We start from the raw sequence: 22036 nt of genomic DNA, 5'->3' as shown, positions 1-22036 counted from the left end.
AGTTCTGGCTAATCCAGACAACCATTAGATGGGAGCAAAGAGATACAGAAAAATCTTGATTTCGCCTAAAATAGCTAGTCCCTTGTCTAAGCAATTTCTTAACTGGATTTTATCAAACAACTCCAGTTTAATCAGTTCCAGAGGCTAGATAGGAAACTTGCAAGCTTGATTTTTTTGCTGATTATTTGGCTCTAAAACTTGCCTTTTAACAGAGACTCGGCATCCCTCCTCCATACTCAGATCTCTTAGCAATCCCATTTTTTAGAAATCCAATATTTTCATTTTGTTATTGTGTAAATGAACAACCACTTATGTAATGGTTGCCTAATCCCAAATACTCAGTCTCACAAGCCCGGGCTTAAAGATAACTGATTTATTAAAGGAATAGTATGCAAATACAGAGAAAGCTGAGAATGAGCAAAAGCGCGCCAAATACAAACTTAAAAGCCTTGCTTCCAACCCAGTCCCGCCCCGAGCGCTCGTTAGCAACCACCCCCTCCCAGGTGCTAGCAACCGTTACATCTGCCTGGGAAAGTAACCTTGAACAGAGTTGCAAACCCAAACATACATTCCAGCGTAGCAAAATAAAGAACACAGCAATAATGGAAAATACCAGCAAACGTTCAAGCATGTAATACACGGATTAAAGGTTTGACATGTGAAACGTTACGATGTTAACAGAACATTGAAATGGTGAACATGACATATCGCCCCCTTAAAACAAAATGCTAAGGAGCCGGCTTGTCCGGATAGGCAGAGTGGAAATGAGCAACAAGGTCGGGAGATCGAACATCATGACCAGAAACCCATTCAGGATGAGGAAAATGTTTCCAACGGATGAGATACTGCAAAGTGGAGCGCTGGTGGCGTGAGTCAAGGATTTCCTTAACTTCAAAGTGTTGTTGGTTATCAATCATGATGGGAGGTGGTGGGGTTGGCTGGGGATGCCAGCGGTCCGACTGCAGGTACAGTTTGAGTAAGCTGCAATGGAAAACAGGATGCAAACATTTAAGATTATGGGGCAGATCAAGTTTAAAAGTAACAGGGTTAATTTGTGCAATAATAGGGAAAGGACCAACAAATTTAGGACCAAGTTTTTTCGAGGGTTGTGGTGATTTGATGAATTTTGTGGATAGATAGACTTTATCCCCCACAGCAAACATAGGTTGGGGGGAGCGTTTGGCATCTGCATGTCTTTTATAGGTGGTTTGGGCATGGCAAAGGGCTCATTGAATGTTTTGCCATGAGTCTTTTAGAGTTTCAGCCCAGTCAGTGAGAGAGGCTGGCAGTGATTGTGGATGCGGGAGTTCGGGTATCGGGATGAACTCACGGCCAAAGACAGCTTTAAAAGGAACTTGTCCAGTGCTTTGATGTACGGCGTTGTTATAGGCAACTTCAGCAATGGGAGCAGGTCCACCCAGTTGTCCTGTTGATAATTGACGAATGCCCGCAAGTATTGTTCTAGTGTTGAATTAACAGCCTCAGTAGATCCATCCATCTCCGGATGCCACGCAGTGGAGAGGGCTTGTTCGGTGCCAAGCAGTTTTAAAAATGCCCGCCAAAATTGTGACATAAATTGTGAGCCCCTGTCACTCACCAAATGGGCGGGGATTCCGTGAAGGCGGTACACGTGTACAAGGAATAGGCGTGCCAGCTGTTGCGTGGTGGGGATGGAAGCGCATGGGATGAAATGCGCTTGTTTTGAGAAAAAGTCCTTTACCACCCAAATGACTGTTTTTCGTTGACTGGGTGGGAGGTCGACAATAAAATCCATGGATATGTCCTGCCATGGGTAGGACGGGGTTGCCACAGGTTGCAGAAAGCCTTGAGGCTTGCCAGTTTTGCGCTTGGTTGTTGCGCACACAGGGCAAGCAGCCACATAAGCTTTAAGGTCCTTCAGAAGAGTTGGCCACCAGAATTGACGTTTGATGAGGTGAAGGGTTTTAAGGTACCCAAAATGTCCAGCCAACTTATCGTCATGGCAGCGCTGGAGGATCGTCTTTCGTAAAGCCTCAGGGACATACAGACGATCGTTTCGCCAGGCAAAGTCCTCAGTAAAAGTTACAGTGTGTAAGTTCGCCTGTAACCAAGTGTCAGATTTCAGGTGGAAAAGCAACTGTTGTTTCAAGTCTGATGGAATTGGCAAACGCGCCGGACGGGAGGGAGGCAGAGCGGTCTGGCGTTGAGCCTGTTGCGCTCGCGTCTGACTGCGTGTTACAGCTGCCAAACTCAATTGCTTTTCAGTCCATACAGTACCCTGCACCGTTGGCCCAGGGCCAGCATCTTGGGGTCTGCGTGATAAAGCATCTGCTAAAAAGTTTTTCCTGCCTGGTATAAATTTGAGTGTGAAATCAAAGCAACTGAAAAATTCAGCCCATTGAAGTTGTTTGGGGCTGAGTTTTCGACTGGTGCTTAATGCTTCCAGGTTCTTATGATCAGTCCACACTTCGAAAGGGTGGGACGCCCCTTCTAATAAGTGACGCCAGGTTTCCAGGGCTGTTTTGACAGCAAACGCCTCTTTCTCCCAAACATGCCATCTTCTCTCTGTTTCTGTGAACTTGCGAGAGAGGTAGGCACAAGGTTTTAAAGTGTCAGATTGGTCTGCTTGAAGCAGAAGTGCTCCGATGGAGAAATCAGAGGCATCAACCTGCACTACGAAAGGTTTAGTTGGGTCAGGATGCTGCAAAATAGGTTCGGTGGTGAAAATCTTTTTGAGCGCATCGAATGCTTGTTGGCAGGCTGGGGTCCATTTCAGGAGCACTCCTGGGTTCTTTGAACGTCGCGTATCCCCCTGAGCTTTAGTTTTTAATAGTTCAGTAAGGGGAAGGGCAGTTTCAGCAAAATTTTGGGCAAATGCCCTATAGAAGTTGGCGAATCCAAGGAAACTTTGTAATTGCCGCCTGGTACGGGGAGGTTCCCATGCCAAAATGGCTTCAACCTTGGCAGGGTCCATCTCAATGCCCTTTGCTGAAATTCTATATCCCAGGTAATCTATTTGTGATTGATGGAAGGCACACTTAGACAGTTTCGCATACAACTCTGCTTTTCTCAGTTTAGCAAGCACTTGACGCACCAAGTGAATATGTTCTGCCATGGTTTCAGTATAAATCAATACATCATCCAAATATACTAATACCCCTTTAAATAGGTGGTCATGCAAGACCTCATTGATGAGTTGCATAAAAACCCCAGGTGCCCCAGACAGACCAAAAGGCAACACTTTGTATTGGAAAGCCCCGAGAGGACAGTTAAACGCTGTTTTCCACTCATCCCCTTCCCTTATGCAAATGCGAAAATAGGCTTCCCTTAAATCTAATTTTGAGAAGATTTTGCCTCTGGCCAGATGTGATAACATATCTTTGATGAGGGGTAAAGGATATTTATTTAATATTGATACTGCATTGAGCCCGCGGAAATTGGTACATAGTCTCAAAGAACCATCCTTTTTTGGTCTAAAGAGAACAGGTGCCCCCACCGGGGAGTTTGCTGGCTCAATGAAACCCCTAGCTAGGTTTTTGTCAATGAATTCCCTCAGCGTAGCCAGCTCTTTAGGAGACATGGCATAGATTTTTGGGTGAGGTAATTTCGCATTGAGCAGAAATTCAATGGCACAGTCTGTCTTTCGGTGAGGCGGTAAGCGATCTGCTTCCTTCTCTCCAAACACATCTGCAAAATCTTGGTATTGCTTAGGCAGTCCTTCTAGGGGTTCAAGTGTTTGTACAGTGGTGGTAGCCACCCGTCCACCCTCAATGTCCTCCAATAAGTCTTTTTCTGGTGCTTTATAAAATCCATCAGCAAACGTTACAGTTCTATGCAGCCAGTTGATAAAAGGATTTTGTTGTACGAACCAAGGCATTCCCAAAATGACTAAAGGACCCCCCACTGGAGCTATGACAAAAGGTAATTTCTCCCAATGGGTACCCATTTGCAAAGCCACCAGTCCTGTGGAGTGGGTGACCGCTTTTCCCCCAGCCATAGTTCCATCCAATTGCATGAAGATCATTGGCCATTGCAAAGGGAACGTGGGCAGTTCTAAGGCGGCTACAACATCAGGATGCATTAGCGAACGTGAACAACCCGAATCTAGCATAGCCCAGACTTCAACAGTTTTGGTTCTAGATCCCAATTTCACTTTGACAGTCAGTGTAGGAAAATTCCCACTCACCGAATCGTGGCCGCGCCCGGTTTCTTCCACCTGCCCAATGGCGCCCTTCAGAGCAGGTGGTAGCCTTTTCCCGCCGGCTGGTCGAACTGTAATTCCTCCTCCTCTTCCCCAAATGGGAGGTCTGAAGGGTCAACTTCTGCGCAGGCAGCCCTCATCTTACGCGGTAATGATGGCGATTTTCCCGACGATTTCCCTGGCCGTTCCTCCGGTCTGCGTCTCGGGCACGAAGTGGCACGATGCCCTTCCTTCCCGCATCTCAGGCACTGACCTTTCGCAAATCGTTGTTCTCTTTCTTCCTAACTTTTCGTTTTAGGGCGGCTTGAAAATCCCATGGCACGAGCCCCTTTACTTGCTCTGCCTTGCCTCAGTTCCTTGCTATGGGCGAACGTTTCTAGAGCGTTTTCCGCGCTGCCCGCCAACTGTATCCACCCATACAACGTTTTGGGATCGTCCTGACACAAAGCCCACTGGAGGACTTCCGTCTCCAGTCCTTGTTTAAACATTTCCACTAAAGTTGACTGGGACCAATCCTCCACCTTTCCCGCCAGGGCTTTAAATTCCAAAGCGTAGTCTGCGACGGAGAGGGTTCCCTGATAAAGTTTTTTCAGTGCTCTTTTCGCTCTCTCTTGGGCCAAGGGGTCTTCAAAATGCTGTTTTAGTGCCCACGGAAACTCATCAAAGTCCTCTAACTCTGTAGCTTCTGTTTGGCATAACTGCACATACCAATCTGCTGCCCTCCCCTTCAGCTTGTTGGCAATAATATTAATTTTACCCTGTTCCGAACGAAAACATCGCCCCCAATCTTCCATATAATGTCTAGCATTGGTAATGAAAAAAGAGAGCGTGGTAGGGTCGCCATCAAACTTTACCCCAAACGGTGGAAGGGTTCTTATCGGCTCCGCCGGCTGTGATGGCTCCGCAAACGTCAACGCACGTCGAGCCCCCAGTGGTGGCCGATCCCTGGTTGCTCTCGACTCCCTTCCCCTCGATTGTCGGGAAGTCCGAGTCCTACTTCTTCCCCTGAGTGACAGGGACCTCTCTCTCGGGTTAGCCAGTTGGGTGGGGTCTTCTTCCCAATCTTCCTGCAGGGACCCCAACCCTCTGGGGATATCCTTCAGGAGGGCCACTATCATGTCCATTTTATCCTCTATTGCTTTCATGCGGGCAGGGGTGACAGGCTCTTCTGAGGGTCCAGTGGTCACTACCACCCTCGGTGATAAGGGGATTTCATGTTCCCAGGATGGCTGTGGTGATTCCCTCCCCGTTCTTGCTTCCACCTCGGGTTGGAGTTCACCCCTTGTAGCACCCTGCACCGCCAACAATAGATCATCCAATTGGGCATCCCGCTTATCTCGACATGCTGCCTTTTGGGCTCGCAAACTCGGAGCTACCAGGGTCTTTGTCGAGTCCGGCTCTTCTTCGCTCCCATCATTCTCGCTTAGTTGAGGTTCTGTCATCGCTAGCGCTCCCCTTTACCCAAAACTTGGATGAGGCTAGCGGAAGATGATATAAATGATTCTCAGCTTTATGTAATGGTTGCCTAATCCCAAATACTCGGTCTCACAAGCCCGGGCTTAAAGATAACTGATTTATTAAAGGAATAGTATGCAAATACAGAGAAAGCTGAGAATGAGCAAAAGCGCGCCAAATACAAACTTAAAAGCCTTGCTTCCAACCCAGTCCCGCCCCGAGCGCTCGTTAGCAACCACCCCCTCCCAGGTGCTAGCAACCGTTACATCTGCCTGGGAAAGTAACCTTGAACAGAGTTGCAAACCCAAACATACATTCCAACGTAGCAAAATAAAGAACACAGCAATAATGGAAAATACCAGCAAACATTCAAGCATGTAATACACGGATTAAAGGTTTGACATGTGAAACGTTACGATGTTAACAGAACATTGAAATGGTGAACATGACAACTTATTTTCAAAAAAGACTATAGCATAATAAAGTATGTTGATTAAGTAGTTAATATCAGCAGGATATGCAGGAGGTAGAACAATTCCTTTCCTCTAAAAAAGAGCAAAGGTTCAAAAAGCAATTAATTAAGGTTGTTAAGAACTCTGTAGAGAGAATTAGAAGCCCAGGCTGCTCAAATGCCTTCCATTTACACTGTTACAAAGAAAAGTTTTAAAAGGCAAGCTGTAAGGAGGCCAGGTTTTAGCCCCTTGCCCTTTGAGATGAACTAGCTCTTCAGCCCTAGAAATGCAAGTCAAAGGATAGAAAAAAGGAGAACCATACTTTCTACCCACCTTCTCCAAGAATGTGCACTGTTCCTTTAACTACATGGTTCCCTATCCCCAACTTCACAATTATGCTGCTATTCTGCAGTTGTTTTCTTATTCCATACGCAGTTATCTAGGTGAAAAAAAAGGAAGAAGCTGGAAGAAGCAATTTAAAAACACAGAAAGACTAGAGTTGGCCAACAGCATTGTTTGTCATCTCTATAAAATTGTATAAAGGGAACACAGTGATTCCATCTTAAAAGTTTTGACTAGAAACGTGGTTGAAGTCCTCCATAACTAGCTTATCCACATTTAATGGTATATTTCTTTCCAAGTCTTTGCCCCTTCTCTACTGCATCTGGGATGATTTCATTCTCAAACTTCACTTATGCTGTTAGGCTGGGTCCATATATTTCAATAACCATCATTTACTGAATAAATCATGATTAATTAAAACTCTACAGTTTTTGTACCACTCCTCGTCTTCCATTACCAAACAGTTTCAAGCCAGACTTTTTTTAGCCTTCTAAGTCTTGGAGTGAGACAGGGCAGGTGGAAATGCTAAACATATGGATATTAGGTTCTCCACTAAACACATGCTTACACAAACACATAAAAAGAGTTCTTGGTTCTTCCCATTTCCATAATCAAAAATTATTAAAAAAAGGAATAACAAAACAAGTCTAAGAAAGTTTTCTAACAGAATCTCTTTGGAGTACAATCTGGTGCTGCTACCAAGACTGTTATTGGGGAGCGAGGACCGGGACGGTTGCCTCCCACAAGTTTCCAAATGAATTGAAAGAAGGTCCAGATGTGTTTTATTGAACTGTCTGTTGTTTGAAATTCTGTAGGAAGCTCTTAAACTGCAGACTGCTAGTCAAGACATGACTGAACAAACCAGAATGTGTCTCTGAAGCTAAATGTGCAGAGAGGAAACGATATTACGGTTTTGCTTCCATAATTTGTTGGACTGCAGCATAACTTGCATGCCATTCCAATATTTTTAAGAGGAAGCATTGATATAAACCAACCAACCAACAAACAAACAATAAATGGAAAGTCACCTTGTTCAAATAATGTATGAAGTGTGGCTTTTAGTGAAATCTTACTTGGTATGTGTTCTAAACACTATACTCACCAAACTGTATCCACTCAGGCATACATTTTCTGTGAAATCCAGCGTATCAGCAGGTGGCTTCTTTGGGTACACTGGGCTCCGGCTTAAAAGCTTTTTAAAAATCTTAAGAAAAGATTTGATCCAGTGATGGTTTGCTAAAGTGACTGAATGAAGAGGCTATTCTTTAAAAAAAAACTAATTGTATTGCTTACGAGAAAGAAGAACACAGAAACCTCTTAACAGTTCAAAGTGGAAAGTACTTCTCTCCACAAACAAATAATATATTTGGAGGGCAGGAAATAGCTCAGAACTGACTCCATTGTTTCCAAAGTACTTGACTTTCCATGGGAATTTTCTGTCTTTGGAAATTTAGTGACAAGTCCATACCTACTTATATTTTCTTTTTGTACTCTGAAGAGGTATTTAAATAATTCATGTTGACTGTGAGGCATCCTCTCTCCCTGTGTCTAGTCTGCCAAGTACATCCAGCCTGCAGCCAAGTTTACAGCCTCTTCCACTCAGCTGACCCTTCTGCCTCCAGACTGGAACCATTGTTAGAGAATAAATTCCATCTTCTGCCTCCCTGTACTGTACCAAGGTACCAGAGATATCCCTTAGGAGATGGAAGATCCCACCTCTTAGGTATTTATATCTTTGGCTTGTACAATTCACAACCTTTTATAGCCACGTAGCCTCTCTTCCAAGTACGTTTGCATGCTTCAGCCTTCTAGAAAATTATGTTAAACGATCTTTATAGAGATGAATGAATAATAACTCTCTGCTAAGAATCAGCTTATGCTGTCTGTGGAGCTGCAAAGCACTCTCTTGTGGTTTGCCCAGAGCATGACATCATTGCATTTTTTTCAAGCTATGCATCTTATCATCCAAGCTGTTCACATATTAGAGACGTCTTCTCTAACCCATTGTCTTCCAGATGTATTGGACTTTAATTCCCATAATATCCTAACCTCTAAGGATCAGGGAGGGGCACCTCAGCCCATGGAATGCAAGTCCCCCCCCCCCGTCACTTGTAGCTCCTGTATTCCACCAAAGTTGTGTTTTGTAGTCCTTGTAGCCCAAAATTATGATACCAAAGTCCAATTGTTATTGTTTTAATAAGGAAGGGAATGTTTCAGACTCCCTCTTAATTGGCTTGCCTTTCTGAAATCTGTGTGGTTCTTCCTTCCTGGGTGTACCCATATGACATCTATGCCCATTAAAAAAATTTACATGGCTGAAATATCAAATAAGATAGGAGAAAATTACGTAAAAGGCTTCATAGAGCTTAATAGTCCTTCCATCCCCAAATGCTTATGCTTATCCTGATAGATACATCTGGTACTATTTTTCAGAAACTTTCCTTGCAAAAAGCTTTCTCCCTGTCTGATTCAGCTCTTTCCCGCCTTGCAGCTGATACACTCCACTACCATAGCAGCCTGTTTGCTGAAGACAGTTCTGCAAAATCATCCTTCATACAAGAGACTTTAGCACTTCCAAATGCTGTGCAAGGGAAAGTGCGAAGAGGTAGCATGGGCAGCAGCAACAGTGAGAGCTCTGGGTCAACGGAGAGCTTATTGTCCAGCAACATAGCAAACAGTGAGTGCAGTCAGTGGTTAACACTAGAAATGATTTTTATATATGGACATGTGGTGCTGAAACAATCCAGTGAAAAGCAGCTGCACTCCAGTTACGTAGCCAATTTAAAAAATCCAGTCTTTTGTAGGCTATCGTTCTCAAGGAATGAAATGATGACACAAGAGTGTCACTTTATAAGACCCTGTTAGTCTAGCCTTCACTTTCCAAGTGTTAACCCACAAGCAAAGCCTGAATGCAATCAAACCTCCTGCCGCATTCTCCCCAAACTGGTACTGAGATGTGTATTGCCGCTAATAGTGGAAGCATTATATACCCATTTTGGACCAGTAGTTATTGGTAGCTTTCTCCTTGTAAAGTCCTGCCTGCTTTGGGTTGGCTTACCATTGAAAATTTGATGAAATAACTCAAGAAAAGCCTTTGTCAACAGCTACACCTAACTTTTGCCCCTGGACCTCTCTTCTGAGGAGTTCACTCTGCTCCCTCCTGCTGTCATTTCCACATCCAGTTGGGTTTGTTTCAGAGATAAAATTCACATAGTGCACTTATTAGTAGGATGTTTTGTTTTGGCTTTTAGGCATAGCCAGACAGCCACATTACAGTGCTGTCTTCCAGTCTGTGAGCTAGCAGAAAAGTATGCCCTCACTGCTGATCACTGTTCTGCCTCACTAATAAAGCAAGTGATGGTGCTGTCTTTACATTTTTAATATGGGATAAGAAACAAATTGGTGGATCCCCTGAGCTTCATTTTCCCTCCCACCGTCACCTGCCAGCATGAAAACTAACTACTCTCCTGGCCGGTTAAGGATGGGTGAGTATAAGGGAGATGCTTAGAATGTCTGATTTAGCTACCCAAGTTGCCCAACCAACAGGTTACAGGCATTTAACTGTAACACAAACATGACCCAGCAGGGTTTTTTTCTGCTATGTCCTCATGATGTTGCCTTCATCTGATCTCCAGCCCATACCTGAGGCAGCCTTAAGTCTGTAGTTCTGCCAGTGTTTGAATAGTGTTTTCCCAATGAACTGCAAAACAGATTTTACTCAGGATACAATCTGACATGGTTCACCAACCATTAACCATTCTATTGGCGGTGCAGCCAGGTGATCTCTAAATGGTGCATTTCTTGGGCACTTGGGCAAACGAGGGCGTGTGTCCTGCCCTGTGGACTTTAGGCACTGTCTTCCAGGGCCATTCTAATTTGGGTAGTGAGATGGGGAGTCTGGGTCTTTTAATCTGATCTCTCCCCCATACCCAACAGGTCTCCAAGCCAATCTACACCATTTGACAAATGATGGTGGCAGAGGGATTGCGCAGGGAAACAGAGATTGAGAGAGAGAGCATTCTCTCCATGTGACTGTGCACTGTTGTTCTAGCTGCTTTTGAACATGTCTTTAGCATTCTTCTAAAATAGTACTAGACCCATGACCAAAAGGAGCCCAGCTGTCACTTGTTACCAGTAAATAGCCAGGTGCCCTTTGAGTACACCCATACAAAATACTTATGCAAATCTCTACCAGTTTAGCTGTTTTTCAAAACTTACCTGTCCCCATCTCTAGCCCCATATTAGTTATGGCTGATGTTATTCTCTGGTAGGGTCTGGGGAGCTTCCATGATGTGGAGCAGACAAATGAAATGCCTGTTTGTTTTTCTGCAGTAACTTCCAAATGGTGGGGAGCCAAGCGAATAGATTATGTTTTGTACTGTCCAGATGTCCTCACAGCCTTTCCTACAGTGGCTTTGCCACATCTCTTCCATGCCAGCTACTGGGAATCAACAGATGTGGTTGCTTTCATTCTGAGACAGGTAACAATGCCTTCCTTGTGTGCTCTCCCTCTTCTCTCTGTACCTGTGGATCCAAATAGAGTTCACATCTGTACTTGGCCACAAAACTGAATTGATGGTCCTGCAGGAAATTCCAGCCTCACTTAACTAATGCTGTTGCTATGTGGATAAAATTGGCTTTGGCAAGCCACCCTTTCAGTGTAAGATAAGATGCACATGTAGTTAAATTAATGAAATGCCAAAAAGATCGATGCAAATCCCCAGTGGATATGAACTTGCTGGCAGGCCCGCAACTAGGGTCTCTGTCACCAGGGGCAAACATGGATTCCGCGCCCATTTTGGCGCCCACCCAGTGCTTATTTTGGCGCCTCCCCAGTGCGGCACCCGGGGCACATGCCCCCTTGCCCCCCCCAGTTGCAGCCCTGCTTGCTGGTAGCAATAACCTGCAGCAAACGGAGATTCATTTGTGCCATTATTTTGAGTTTATTTTGGCAGAGTGACCAGGTGCAGTTCTCATGTTTACATTTCATTTTAGGTGATGAGGTTTGAAACCATCAATGTAAAGGAAAGCAACAGTTTGGATCCAGTGACTCTCAGTCCTTCAAATCCCCGAGAGAAATGGCTGCGCAAAAGAACCCAAGTCAAGCTGAGGGTACAGGATTGGTTTTCATCTAACCCCTCTATAACTAAGCATGTGTCATAAAAGGAACTGAAGCCTTGCTGGAAACCATTTTAAATCAGTTTTTAAAAGGGAAAAACAGGCACAGCAGTGGTAGCACCATCAAAATGGGTTGATGTGTTTCTGGGGCCCCTGGTTTGGTTTGATTTTTCTATTTGATTGTTTTAGGCCAGGCTGCCTGTGGTGTTGTATGTTTTTAACTGCCTTTATTGTTTTGTATTTGTCCATCCAGAGTCTATGGGGAATGGATGGCTATAATAAATTTTAATAATAATAACAACAGCAGTTGCAGCATTTGGAGGATAAGAAGTGATAAAAGTGCTTTTCATGGCCAGGTACTCTTTCAAGGGTGGAATATGTGGCAGGGAACCCAGAAGGACTTCTGATCAGCTTGTCTTGTTTAAAATATAAAAGCAGCAGTCAAGGCCTGAAATTGGTGCATATGAACTTCAGTGGAATTTTGTTTTAATTTTTCAAAGGTCTAGTTAAGGAAAGAGACCCAGTTTGGTGTAGTGGTTAAGGCACCAGGCTAGAAACAAGGAGACCATAAGTTCTAGTCCCACCTTAGGCACGAAGCCAACTGGGTGACTTTGGGCCAGTCACACACACTCAGCCTAGGAAGCAGGCAATGGCAAACCACTTCCGAAATCTTGCAAGAAAACTGCAGGGACTTGTCCAGGAGTCAACACTGACTCAAAGGTACACTTACAGAGTTAAGGAAAGGATCAAGGAAGGCTCATTCACACATCACATATAGGGCTTGATTTTGGATTGCTTCTCCTAATGCTAAAAGGATCTGTTCTTTTATATGTTCAAAAACAACTGTCTTTTTTTCAGGTTGGGTAGCCCCTCAGGTGCAGTGGTATGGATGATGCAGCTGCCTCATTCCCTTCCCTGTTTCCCTTTCAGAATGTAACTTCGAACCACAGATCGAATGATGTCATTGCTGCAGAAGATGGCCCTCAGTTGCTGGTTGGCCGGTTCATGTACGGACCACTTGACATGGTGGCTTTAACAGGAGAAAAGGTAACATTCCAAGGCTGTCCTTCCCTCCCTCCCTCCCTGCTAAGCACAAGCCACTGAAGACATGAAAGCCCTTCTACTTAAGACCATGAGAAGAGCCCGTAGCTGATCAGACCATTAGCCCTTCTAGTCCAGCATTCGGTTCTCATACCGGCTAACTCACAAGCTAGGTAAGAGTGCTAACCTCCTCTCCTGCTCTTGAGCCCCTATCCTGGCTTCTGATCCCATGGCCTGCAGTTTTCTGCAGACAAAGACTGCCACAACACTTGATTATGCCCTTCTCTATACAAGAGGATACTCATAGAAAGCTGGCTTGTTCTGAGTCAGATCAATTGTTCTTTGTGCCCACTATTGTCAACTCTGCTTGGAAACAGTCCACAGAGTTTCAGGCAGGCAAAGTATTTATTTCTATTAATCTACCGTCTGAAAGATTTTTTAGTTAAAGATGCTGGAGACTGAAACTCACAGGCAAACCATGTACTCTAGAATTATAGGAGGGACCAGCTCACACCCTACTCATTGCAAGACCTGCAACATCTTTGACTGATGATTCAAATTTTTGTTCTATCTTCTACAAGATAGTCCTACAGATGTTTGAAAGTTACTATTGTTTTTCCTTTATTGTTTCTTCTTCAGGATAAACATGCTGTGCTCTTTCAGCTATTTCTCACTGGACTTGGTTTCAAGGCCCCTCACCATCTGGATTTTCCTCATCTGGCATTATCTTTCTTAAAATGTGGCACCTAGCATTGGACACATGCTTTAGCTGCAGATTGAACAAAACAGAGCACAGAGCTTTTTCTGTGCTTTTTTTAAGACAGACCAAAATTGTCAGTGATGTCATATTGCTGAAATGGCTACTAATCCTCAAAGCTTCTGCCATAATAAATGTATTAAGCTTAAGATGCTGCAAAACTGTTTTTTCTACGAGAGACTAATATGATATCCCTCATGAACTTCGATGTGTATTGTGTGTGTGTGTGTGTGTGTGTAGGGGAATTTGTTTGCCTGGCCTGACCTTCTCTGTTATTGCATTTTAATTCCATAAAAGAATTTTACCACGTGTTCCCATTCATCTTTCAGGTTGATATCTTCATTATGGCTGAACCTTCCTCTGGACGTTGGGTCTATTTTGATACAGAAATTACCAATAGCAGTGGTAGAATCTCATACAGTCTCCCCAAAGATAAAAGACTTGCGGTTGGTGTCTATCCTATTAAAATGGTGGTCAGGTAAGCCTGGAAGTATAGAAATACAGTACATCCTTAAATTATTGGGAAGTTGAGGGTTATGTCCTACTCTAATAAAGTATTAATCAGTGAGCAAATTCTTCAGGATCAGAGTTTTCTGCAGTACATGTGGGTGGGACTGGAAGTTGGCGGAGGAGTTCTTTGTTTTCAACTATAATATACTTATTTTAGGGCTTATACTCCAGTTTTCATCTGTTTCCTAACATGCCGCATCAGGAAACTTTGGCATCCGTTTTTACAGTTATTTTATTTATTTTATTTATTTATCATATTTTTATCACTTCCCGTCTCCCCCACATGGGGGACCCTGGGTGGTTCACAATGAAAACAATTTAAAATTCAATAAAATCATAAATAATACCAGTAATCAATAAATGTAAAATACAATGAAATCCAAGTAACAGCAGATCTAATTCAGCCCGTAAGGAGAATAAGACCAAGGTTATGGTCCAAGGGCTGCAAAAAAGGGACTGAATGGAATTGCTTGTAGCCTTGGGGCCACAAGTTGCCCATCGCTATTGTTATGAATACAGCATTTTTATTATACTATTTTAGAATCCTATAACTCATTCCCAGGTACTGTTATAAAAATAAATGTCACTGAGAAGCACAGAAAGCTGGAATTTTGTTACTGGAATTTGGTAGTACAAGTTTCTTTTGGTATATATGTACACATGTCCTTGAGCTGATTCACTGGCAGAAAGCACAAGTTGACAGATCCCTGTAATCTGATCTGGTCCATAGGCATGTCTCTTTCTTACTAGCTGTTCCCCAAAGATGGGACATGCAAAGCCATCTGTCTGTAGAGAAAGGTGTACTTTGATGCTCTTCCTCTCTATTAACACATTTCTTGGAATTTCTGTATTGCTTGAGTCAGCTGTGAGCACCATCTGAAAAGCTGAGGGCTTTCTCTTCTGATCTCAGCAGAAGAGAGGCCATCTGAGCAGGGATGATGGCTTTGTATTGTAATGGTTTTCTGTGTTCCTTCATGGTCATTAGGGGAGACCAAAGCAGTGCCATAAGCTACCTGACTGTCCTTCCTCGAGGAATGGAGTGTGTCGTCTTCAGCATCGATGGGTCCTTTGCTGCCAGCGTCTCCATCATGGGCAGTGACCCTAAAGTCAGAGCTGGAGCAGTGGATGTTGTCAGGTGAAGGGTGCCTCACAATTCCATTATTTTTTTTAAAACTGTTTGTTTTATTAAATTTATTATAGCCACCTACTACAGCAGACTCTAGGTGGCCTACAAATATATATACTGTACACACACATGCGCGCACACACAATTAAAAACATACACAAAACAAGACAAACCAGACTAAAACAACCATTAAAATAAAACAAAACATGACAGCGCCCCCCACCCAATACTTTAATACCAGTCAGGTTTTAAGGGCTTTTCAGAACCCCAAGAGAGACGACGTTGTCCATATCTCTGGGAGCTGGGGAATGCTATTCCAGAGGGCAGGGGCCACAACAGAGAAGGCACGCTTCCTAGGTCCCACAAGATGGCAACTATTAATAGAAGGGACCTGGAGTGCACCCACTCAGCCCAATTGTACCAGGTGGGCAGAAACAATGGGAGAAAGGTGGTCCTTCAGATAACCAGGTCCAGTGCCATGAAGGGCTTCAAAGGTAACAACCAGCACCTTGAATTGCACCCAGAAGACAACTGGCAGCCAATGCAGCTTATGTAGCAGTGGTGATGCATGGGCACAATGAGAAATGCCCATTACTGCTCGCACCACTGCATTTTGAACCAGCTGTAGCTTCCGTCTGATCTTCAAGGCAAGCCCCATATAGAGTGCAGAGCAATAGTCCAGTTGTGAGGATATGAGTGACCATCTGCAGGGCCTCCCAGTCAAGGAAAGAGCACAACTGGCACACAAGATGTATCTGTGCAAAGACAAATGAGTCAGTCCAAGTGGAAATAACAGATGGCTTCCAGACAGAGAGAACTCCTGGTTGGCCCTGGAAAGGCAGCCCCTTTTTCTTCTGATGAAGCGGTCGGGTGGTAATCATTCCCAAATGAAAATATGCATTGACATAGAGCCAGTTTGGTCTAGTGGTTAAGGCAACAGGCTAGAATCCAGGAGACTGAGAGTTCTAGTCCCGCCTTAGGCCTGAGAGCTGGCTGGGTGACCTTGGGCCAGTCACTCCCTCTCAGCCCAACTCACCTCACAGGGTGGTTGTTGTGGGAAAAATAGGAGGAGGAAGGAGAATTAGGGATGTTCTGTTGGTATTTGTTTTGTTTCTGCTTGGAGTAAGACTCAAAGATGCCCTGGTTACCATGGTAACAAATCATTTTCTTAAGTGTCGGCAGGGTGAACAGGTCAGGCTTAATTGTCCTCAGGTTCGGATGTGGGAAAGGGTGACCAAATAAAGAAAGCTGCTGCATGCTTGGGGGAAATTGCCTGGACTTGCCACCTGAAGTTTCAGTTTCTGTTTTTGTTCAGCCCAGCTCAGCAGCCTCTCTTCCTGCTCAGCACGTGTGCGAGCTTGTAAATATGCTTTTTTGTATTTAAGGACTTTGCCCCTCTAGGGCTCTAGAGGAGGAAACTGTTTATGTTCTATGAGTTTGAATACAATTATTTTTGTTGAAATGCCTGGTGTCGTCTTTCTGATCTCTCGGGCCAAACGCTTTCCAGCACTCTGCACAAACTCCAACATGTTCATCGCCTTGAGTTATTTATAAAAATAATAAAGGCAGGATAAAAAATAAACAAATAAATTAAATATTCCTGTTGGTTGCACCTTATCTCTGTGTGAAAATGCCTTGTTCACCACTTGGTGGCAGGAGTGCTAGCAAAATATCCCCTAGCATAACTTCAAAATAACTTTCAAAAACTGTGGAATTTTTCTTCAGTTTGTATCAACATTCAGAACTGTGTTTCCTGCCTCCCTCATAGGCCCCCAAACCCCTCCCTACTTTTTCCTGTGACTCTGTGGTGGCAACAGTCAAAGCAGCAGTGAAGCACTTTGTGGAAGGAAGGGAGATTTCTTCCTCTTTGGTCTTGTGTTGACTGACAATATGGTTGTGGGGATGTTTGTTTCTTTGTTTAACTTGTATTTTGACTATTTTAGAGTGCGCACCACTTCTCGTATGTATTTCCACTCTCCAATGGCTGGGAACCTACTTACTGAATTTTCTTTATAGTGGTCAGAGAGGACTTTGTGGGGTCACAGAAAAATGGCAAGATCTGCTTAGTCATAAACCATACCTGTGTTAAGCCATAAACCATGGTTGATAAACCACAGTAGCTGTCATGAGTAAGGATGGCGAGCAGGGGGCTCCCATCCAGACTGTCAAGTGCATGCGTAGCACTGAGGAATTGGTCAGCCATTCAAAGAGACACAGATCGGGACCGCCTTAACCCTTGGGGGTTATATGTCTGGGTTTTTCCCACGCTTCTTGTTAAGCTTCTTGTTAAGTACTAGTAATAAATATTAGAGACCAGTTCATTGTCTCAGTGTGTTTCCTGGTAGTTAGGACAGTAGCAGGTTCCACATACCAAGCTAAGCCAAACCCAAACAGGTCTCTCAGTTGCATAAAATAAATTTAAGAGCAAAACCTTAAGAACAGTTACAGTAGCAAGGAAAACAAATACATAAAACAAGTAGAATTAATGATTAGCATTAACAAGCAGAAGCAACAGTTAGAAGCCTGTACCAAAAAAAATGCCTTGAGGGCCTTTTTAAAAGCTTGTGAAGATGTCAGGCCCCTCAGAGAAGGTATGATCAAGTCACCGCTTGAGGCAGCTGTAGGCAGATTTCCTCGGATGCTTTCAGTAAGACTGGAGCTTCATAAAAGGAGGTGTTTCCTCAAATAGTCTGGAATAAAGCATCATGGGGCTTTAAAGGCAGCGATCTCCATTTTGCCTGGAAACAAACTGGCAGCTAGTGCGGTGCTTTAAGCGCAGGTATAATACGGTCTCTTAGTGTTGTTCCCGAGACTCAACTGGCTGCTGAGTTTCATAGCAGTAGAAACCTCCAGATGCTTAGACTCAAAGGCAGTGCCACATGGAACACATTAATGTGGATGTTACCAGTGTATGCACCACAGTTTAAGTCGTTCTCTTCCAGAAAGGGACACAGTTGGTGTCTCAACCAAAACTAAGGCATTTTTTCTTCAGTCTGGAAATCAGAGAGATTTGTCCAGGAGCTCCTCCAGACTGCCTACCTGCTTCTTCTGGGAGAATGTAATCCCATTCAGAACAGACAGAGCTACCATCTCTCTGGAATCATGGTCTCCTACAATAAGTATTTTCATTTTGTCTGGATTCAGTTTCAGTTCGTTGTCCCTCATTTAGCCCATTTACTGACTGCAGGCAGGCATCCAGGGGAACCTTGTCATTTCCTGAAGATGTTACAGAGAAATAGAGTGTCATCAACATACTAATATCACCTAGCTCCAAATCTCTGATATCTCCCTTGGCAGTTTCATGTAAATATTAATCAGCACTGGAGACCAAATGGAACCCCAAGGGAGTTAGAAGAGCTCTCATTTGGAGGAACAACTGCAGCGCATCCACAGACTATCACTGCTGTCATCAGAATGTGAAAACAGCCTCATGCTACAAGCTGCTCTCCTTTTAGGGGTGCATGCAGTGTCATAGCAGTCTTCCAATACTTGAAGGGCTGCCACAGGGAAGAAGGCATCGATTTATTCTCCATAGCACCTGAGGGTAAGGCAAGAAGCAGTGGGTGGAAGCTCATCATAGGGAGATCCAGCCTGGAAATAAGGAGGAATTTTCTGACAGTAAGAACTATTAAGCAGTGGAACTGCTTGCCTCCCAGAGTCGTGGGTGCTCATCACTGAAGGTTTTCAAGAAAAGATTGGACAACCATTTGTCCAAGATGGTATGAGGATTCCTGCCTTGGGCAGGGGGTTGGACTAGAAGAGCTCCAAGGTCCCTTTCAACCCTATGATCTGTGATTCCCACTGCATATAGAAAAGGAAGGTCTTGTGCCATGACTCTGCTTGCAACCTCTGACCCTCCCTTGCCCCCACAGACAACTCTGAGCAACTCTCTCCAAGCAGCACCATCCAGACTTTGTCCAAAGGAAGCATGGAACCATCGTTGAGCTATGGCCCCTATTTCTAAATCTCAGTGATCTAGGCTACTGTAGGTGATAGTATCTATAGCTAGAGAGAGAACACAAAGAAGCAACAGAGTCCCACTCCCTCTGTTGTTGCCCAAACAAAGATCATCCATCAGGCCAACCAAGGTAGTCTCAACCCCATAGTCTGCCCTGAAGCCAGTTTGAAACGAGTCATTGGATTTTTTTATCACATTGTGTTGCTACAACTAAACTTTTGTCAGTGTCAGTAGAATAATCTGCTTCCCCCAGGACTGGCTACAGTTGATAAGCCACCAGTCTCTCAGTCCCCTTACCAACCATGGTAGATTAGAGACTAGCCTTTAATTGCCTAACTTCTTAAGGGCAGGCTCCTTAAGAAGAGATGTAGTAACTGTCTCCTTTAAATAAAGAGGCATCCTGCCTTCCCTCAGAAAGGCATCCATAATGTTAAGTAAGATAACTAATGGCCTCTTGGCTAGAAGTTACAAGACAGGTTGTACAAGGATACAAAAGAAATATTGTTTCCTGTCCACATCCTCACGTATTGCAAATTGAAGTTGATCCAGTTCAACTCTATAAGAGAAGGCACCCTCACAGTTAACTCTGTTATAGGTGGTACCCAGATAGGCTCAAATGTAAAATAGTTTATCTACAAAAAAACTCATTTAAAGTGTTACAGTCTCTGAAGTTTCTGTAATAGAACTAGGAGAAGGAAGAACTCAGACCAAGTTGGTGGATGCAATGTGTGTGTGTGTGGGGGGAGCTTCTTTGCTGCACATATTGTCACAACATACTAAGCTTTCCAATGGGCTTTATGCTGTGCCTTGTCAGATTCAGACTGAATGTTCCTCTTAATAAACTCTACCTTTATTAAATTTTCACCAGTGAATCCCTTCCTGCTGATTACTATACCCCACCCTTTCTCAAACAATTTTTACACAGGCTGGATGGATGAGTGTCATCATTGGTAGGCTGATTTTTATGGGGTTTCTTTTTTAAGATTTTAATGGAAAGGGTGGAGAAGCATCTCCTTTTGAGAGGAAATGGAATCTGATGTCCACTAAAGGAATGAGCTTCAAAGATGCTGAAAAATGCAGCTGATGTGACCCAGTAGTGTTTTGGATTAACCTGAATAGGAATAAGGAACATTTCTGCATTAAGAGCCATATTCCTTGATCAAAGACTCCAAATAGGCAAATGGATTTATTTCTGTTTTCTCATGTTTACAAATCTGTTAATTTTAATCTCTTTCCATTGCTCATTTTTTCACTTAAAAGTTTAGGTTCATTGCATTCCTGTCCTAGCTTGAAGAATAGTGAGCACTGAAATGTGTACCTATTTTTGTGCACATTTTCCCAAGCATATTTATTCCTATTTGTATTTTGGATCAGTGTCTGCAGCTTTTGCACACCATCTTTTTTTAATATGCATTTTTGTATTTTTCATTAATAATATGCATAATTTGCAAGTGTTTGTCTAAGAGAGAAAATGATTAGAAAGTTGAAATTGAAAGTAATTGATAACAGAGGGTAAAACAGGGAACTAATTGTTAAGACTACACTGTTATTAAATAATACAGAAAAATGCAAATTTTGAAGGATAATTCACTTTTATTTATTGGTTCAGAATTTTTTTTAAAATGCTGTACATTTGCATTCAGTTATAAACTAAATCAATTTATTCCTCTATCTCTATCTGTTACTACATGCTAATAACCAGGGGATCTCAGCTCCTTACAACTTCACCTTGACAGCCATCATGGGCAATCCCATCCCTTCCCCCTTTCTAGCCATCTGTTTTTCCCCTGTAGTCAATTTTTCACCTTTATGTATCCTCCCATTCCCACTCTCCTCTCTGGGATTCTACCAGAGCAGATAGAGTAGTCATAAACTGTTCAATGATCCCAGCTGCTTCTCTCTTGTTTCCAACACAGGCATTGGCAAGATCTTGGGTACCTGATCATCTATATCACAGGACGTCCTGACATGCAGAAGCAACGTGTTGTCTCATGGCTATCTCAGCACAACTTCCCTCAAGGAATGATTTTCTTCTCTGATGGTCTTGTCCATGATCCTTTAAGGCAGAAGACCATTTTTCTCCGGAATCTTGTGCAAGAGGTAATAGATAGTTGATACCTTTCCTCCTTGACCTTTCAGGAGCACTGGATAGAGAAGCTTTGAAGCTTTGTTAACTAGATACTAATTTTCCTGGACAGTTGGATCAGACTCATGGCCAAAGACAACTATCATGGGCTAAGACTTAGATAATTCATGTAGTTCATAGTTCAAACTCATGACTGCTAGTAACCCAGACTCATGACATGGGTCAATTGGTGCATCCAAAAAGTGGTGGTGGGCTGTGACTGGTACCATATTTTCATGGCTAACCTTTGACATTTCTCCCTTCCTCCAGTGCCACATCAAAATTTGTGCTGCATATGGCTCCATGAAAGACATTTCTGTGTACAATGTCCTGGGTCTTTCCCCCTCCCAAATTTACATTGTTGGACGACCAGCAAAGAAGTATCAGACTCTGTGCCAGGTGACTTTTCTTTTTCTAGCAGATTTAAGGGCCCTGGAAAGAAAGAAGGGTCATAGAGCATTGTAGAATTTACCATTGTGAGATGGAATTTGACTGAAGCAGCAGCAGCAAACAAGAGCACTTAGATTAGTCTTATGTGCCTGCATGCTCCATACAGAAGCATATTAAAGGATACAGGCACTCTCCTTATTTACTTCTTACAATCATAGAGCTGTGAAACTGGAAGGGATCACATGGATAATCCAGTGTTTCTCCATGCTGGCTGGGGAATTCTGGGAGTTAAAGTCCATACATCTTAAAGTTGCTGAGGTTGAGAAACACTGTTTTACTCCAACCCTCTGTAGTGTACAGGAAAGCTAATGAACCATCCTTGAGAGGTGGCTGTTCAGCCTTTCTTAAAAACCTCTAGAGAATCCCAAAGCTTCATAAGTAGACAGCTGCACTGTTGAACAGATCTTACCATTAGGAAGTTTTTCCTTATATTTAAATAAAACTTAGGTAGCTGCAACTTATACTCATTATGGAGTTCTTGGTGCTCTCTGAGCTTGGTTATTTGCTTGCAGTTGTTTCATT

General features: G+C 43.4%; 1 protein-coding gene across 1 annotated transcript in view; it reads left to right on the top strand.

The window, feature by feature from the left end:
• Positions 1 to 22036, top strand: part of PITPNM3 (PITPNM family member 3) — a 161824-nt gene that overhangs the window by 136685 nt on the left and 3103 nt on the right. Inside the window, exons 11-19 of the mRNA XM_063299212.1 lie at positions 7982 to 8152; positions 8921 to 9106; positions 10762 to 10910; positions 11425 to 11541; positions 12478 to 12594; positions 13675 to 13823; positions 14841 to 14990; positions 20856 to 21039; positions 21335 to 21463. Coding sequence (XP_063155282.1) covers positions 7982 to 8152; positions 8921 to 9106; positions 10762 to 10910; positions 11425 to 11541; positions 12478 to 12594; positions 13675 to 13823; positions 14841 to 14990; positions 20856 to 21039; positions 21335 to 21463 — 1352 coding nt within the window. The remainder of the gene's footprint in view (positions 1 to 7981; positions 8153 to 8920; positions 9107 to 10761; positions 10911 to 11424; positions 11542 to 12477; positions 12595 to 13674; positions 13824 to 14840; positions 14991 to 20855; positions 21040 to 21334; positions 21464 to 22036) is intronic.

Source organism: Candoia aspera, chromosome 1 (genome assembly GCF_035149785.1).
Source record: "Candoia aspera isolate rCanAsp1 chromosome 1, rCanAsp1.hap2, whole genome shotgun sequence".
Lineage (NCBI taxonomy): Eukaryota > Metazoa > Chordata > Lepidosauria > Squamata > Boidae > Candoia > Candoia aspera.
This window is presented reverse-complemented; position numbering and strand designations above follow the sequence as displayed.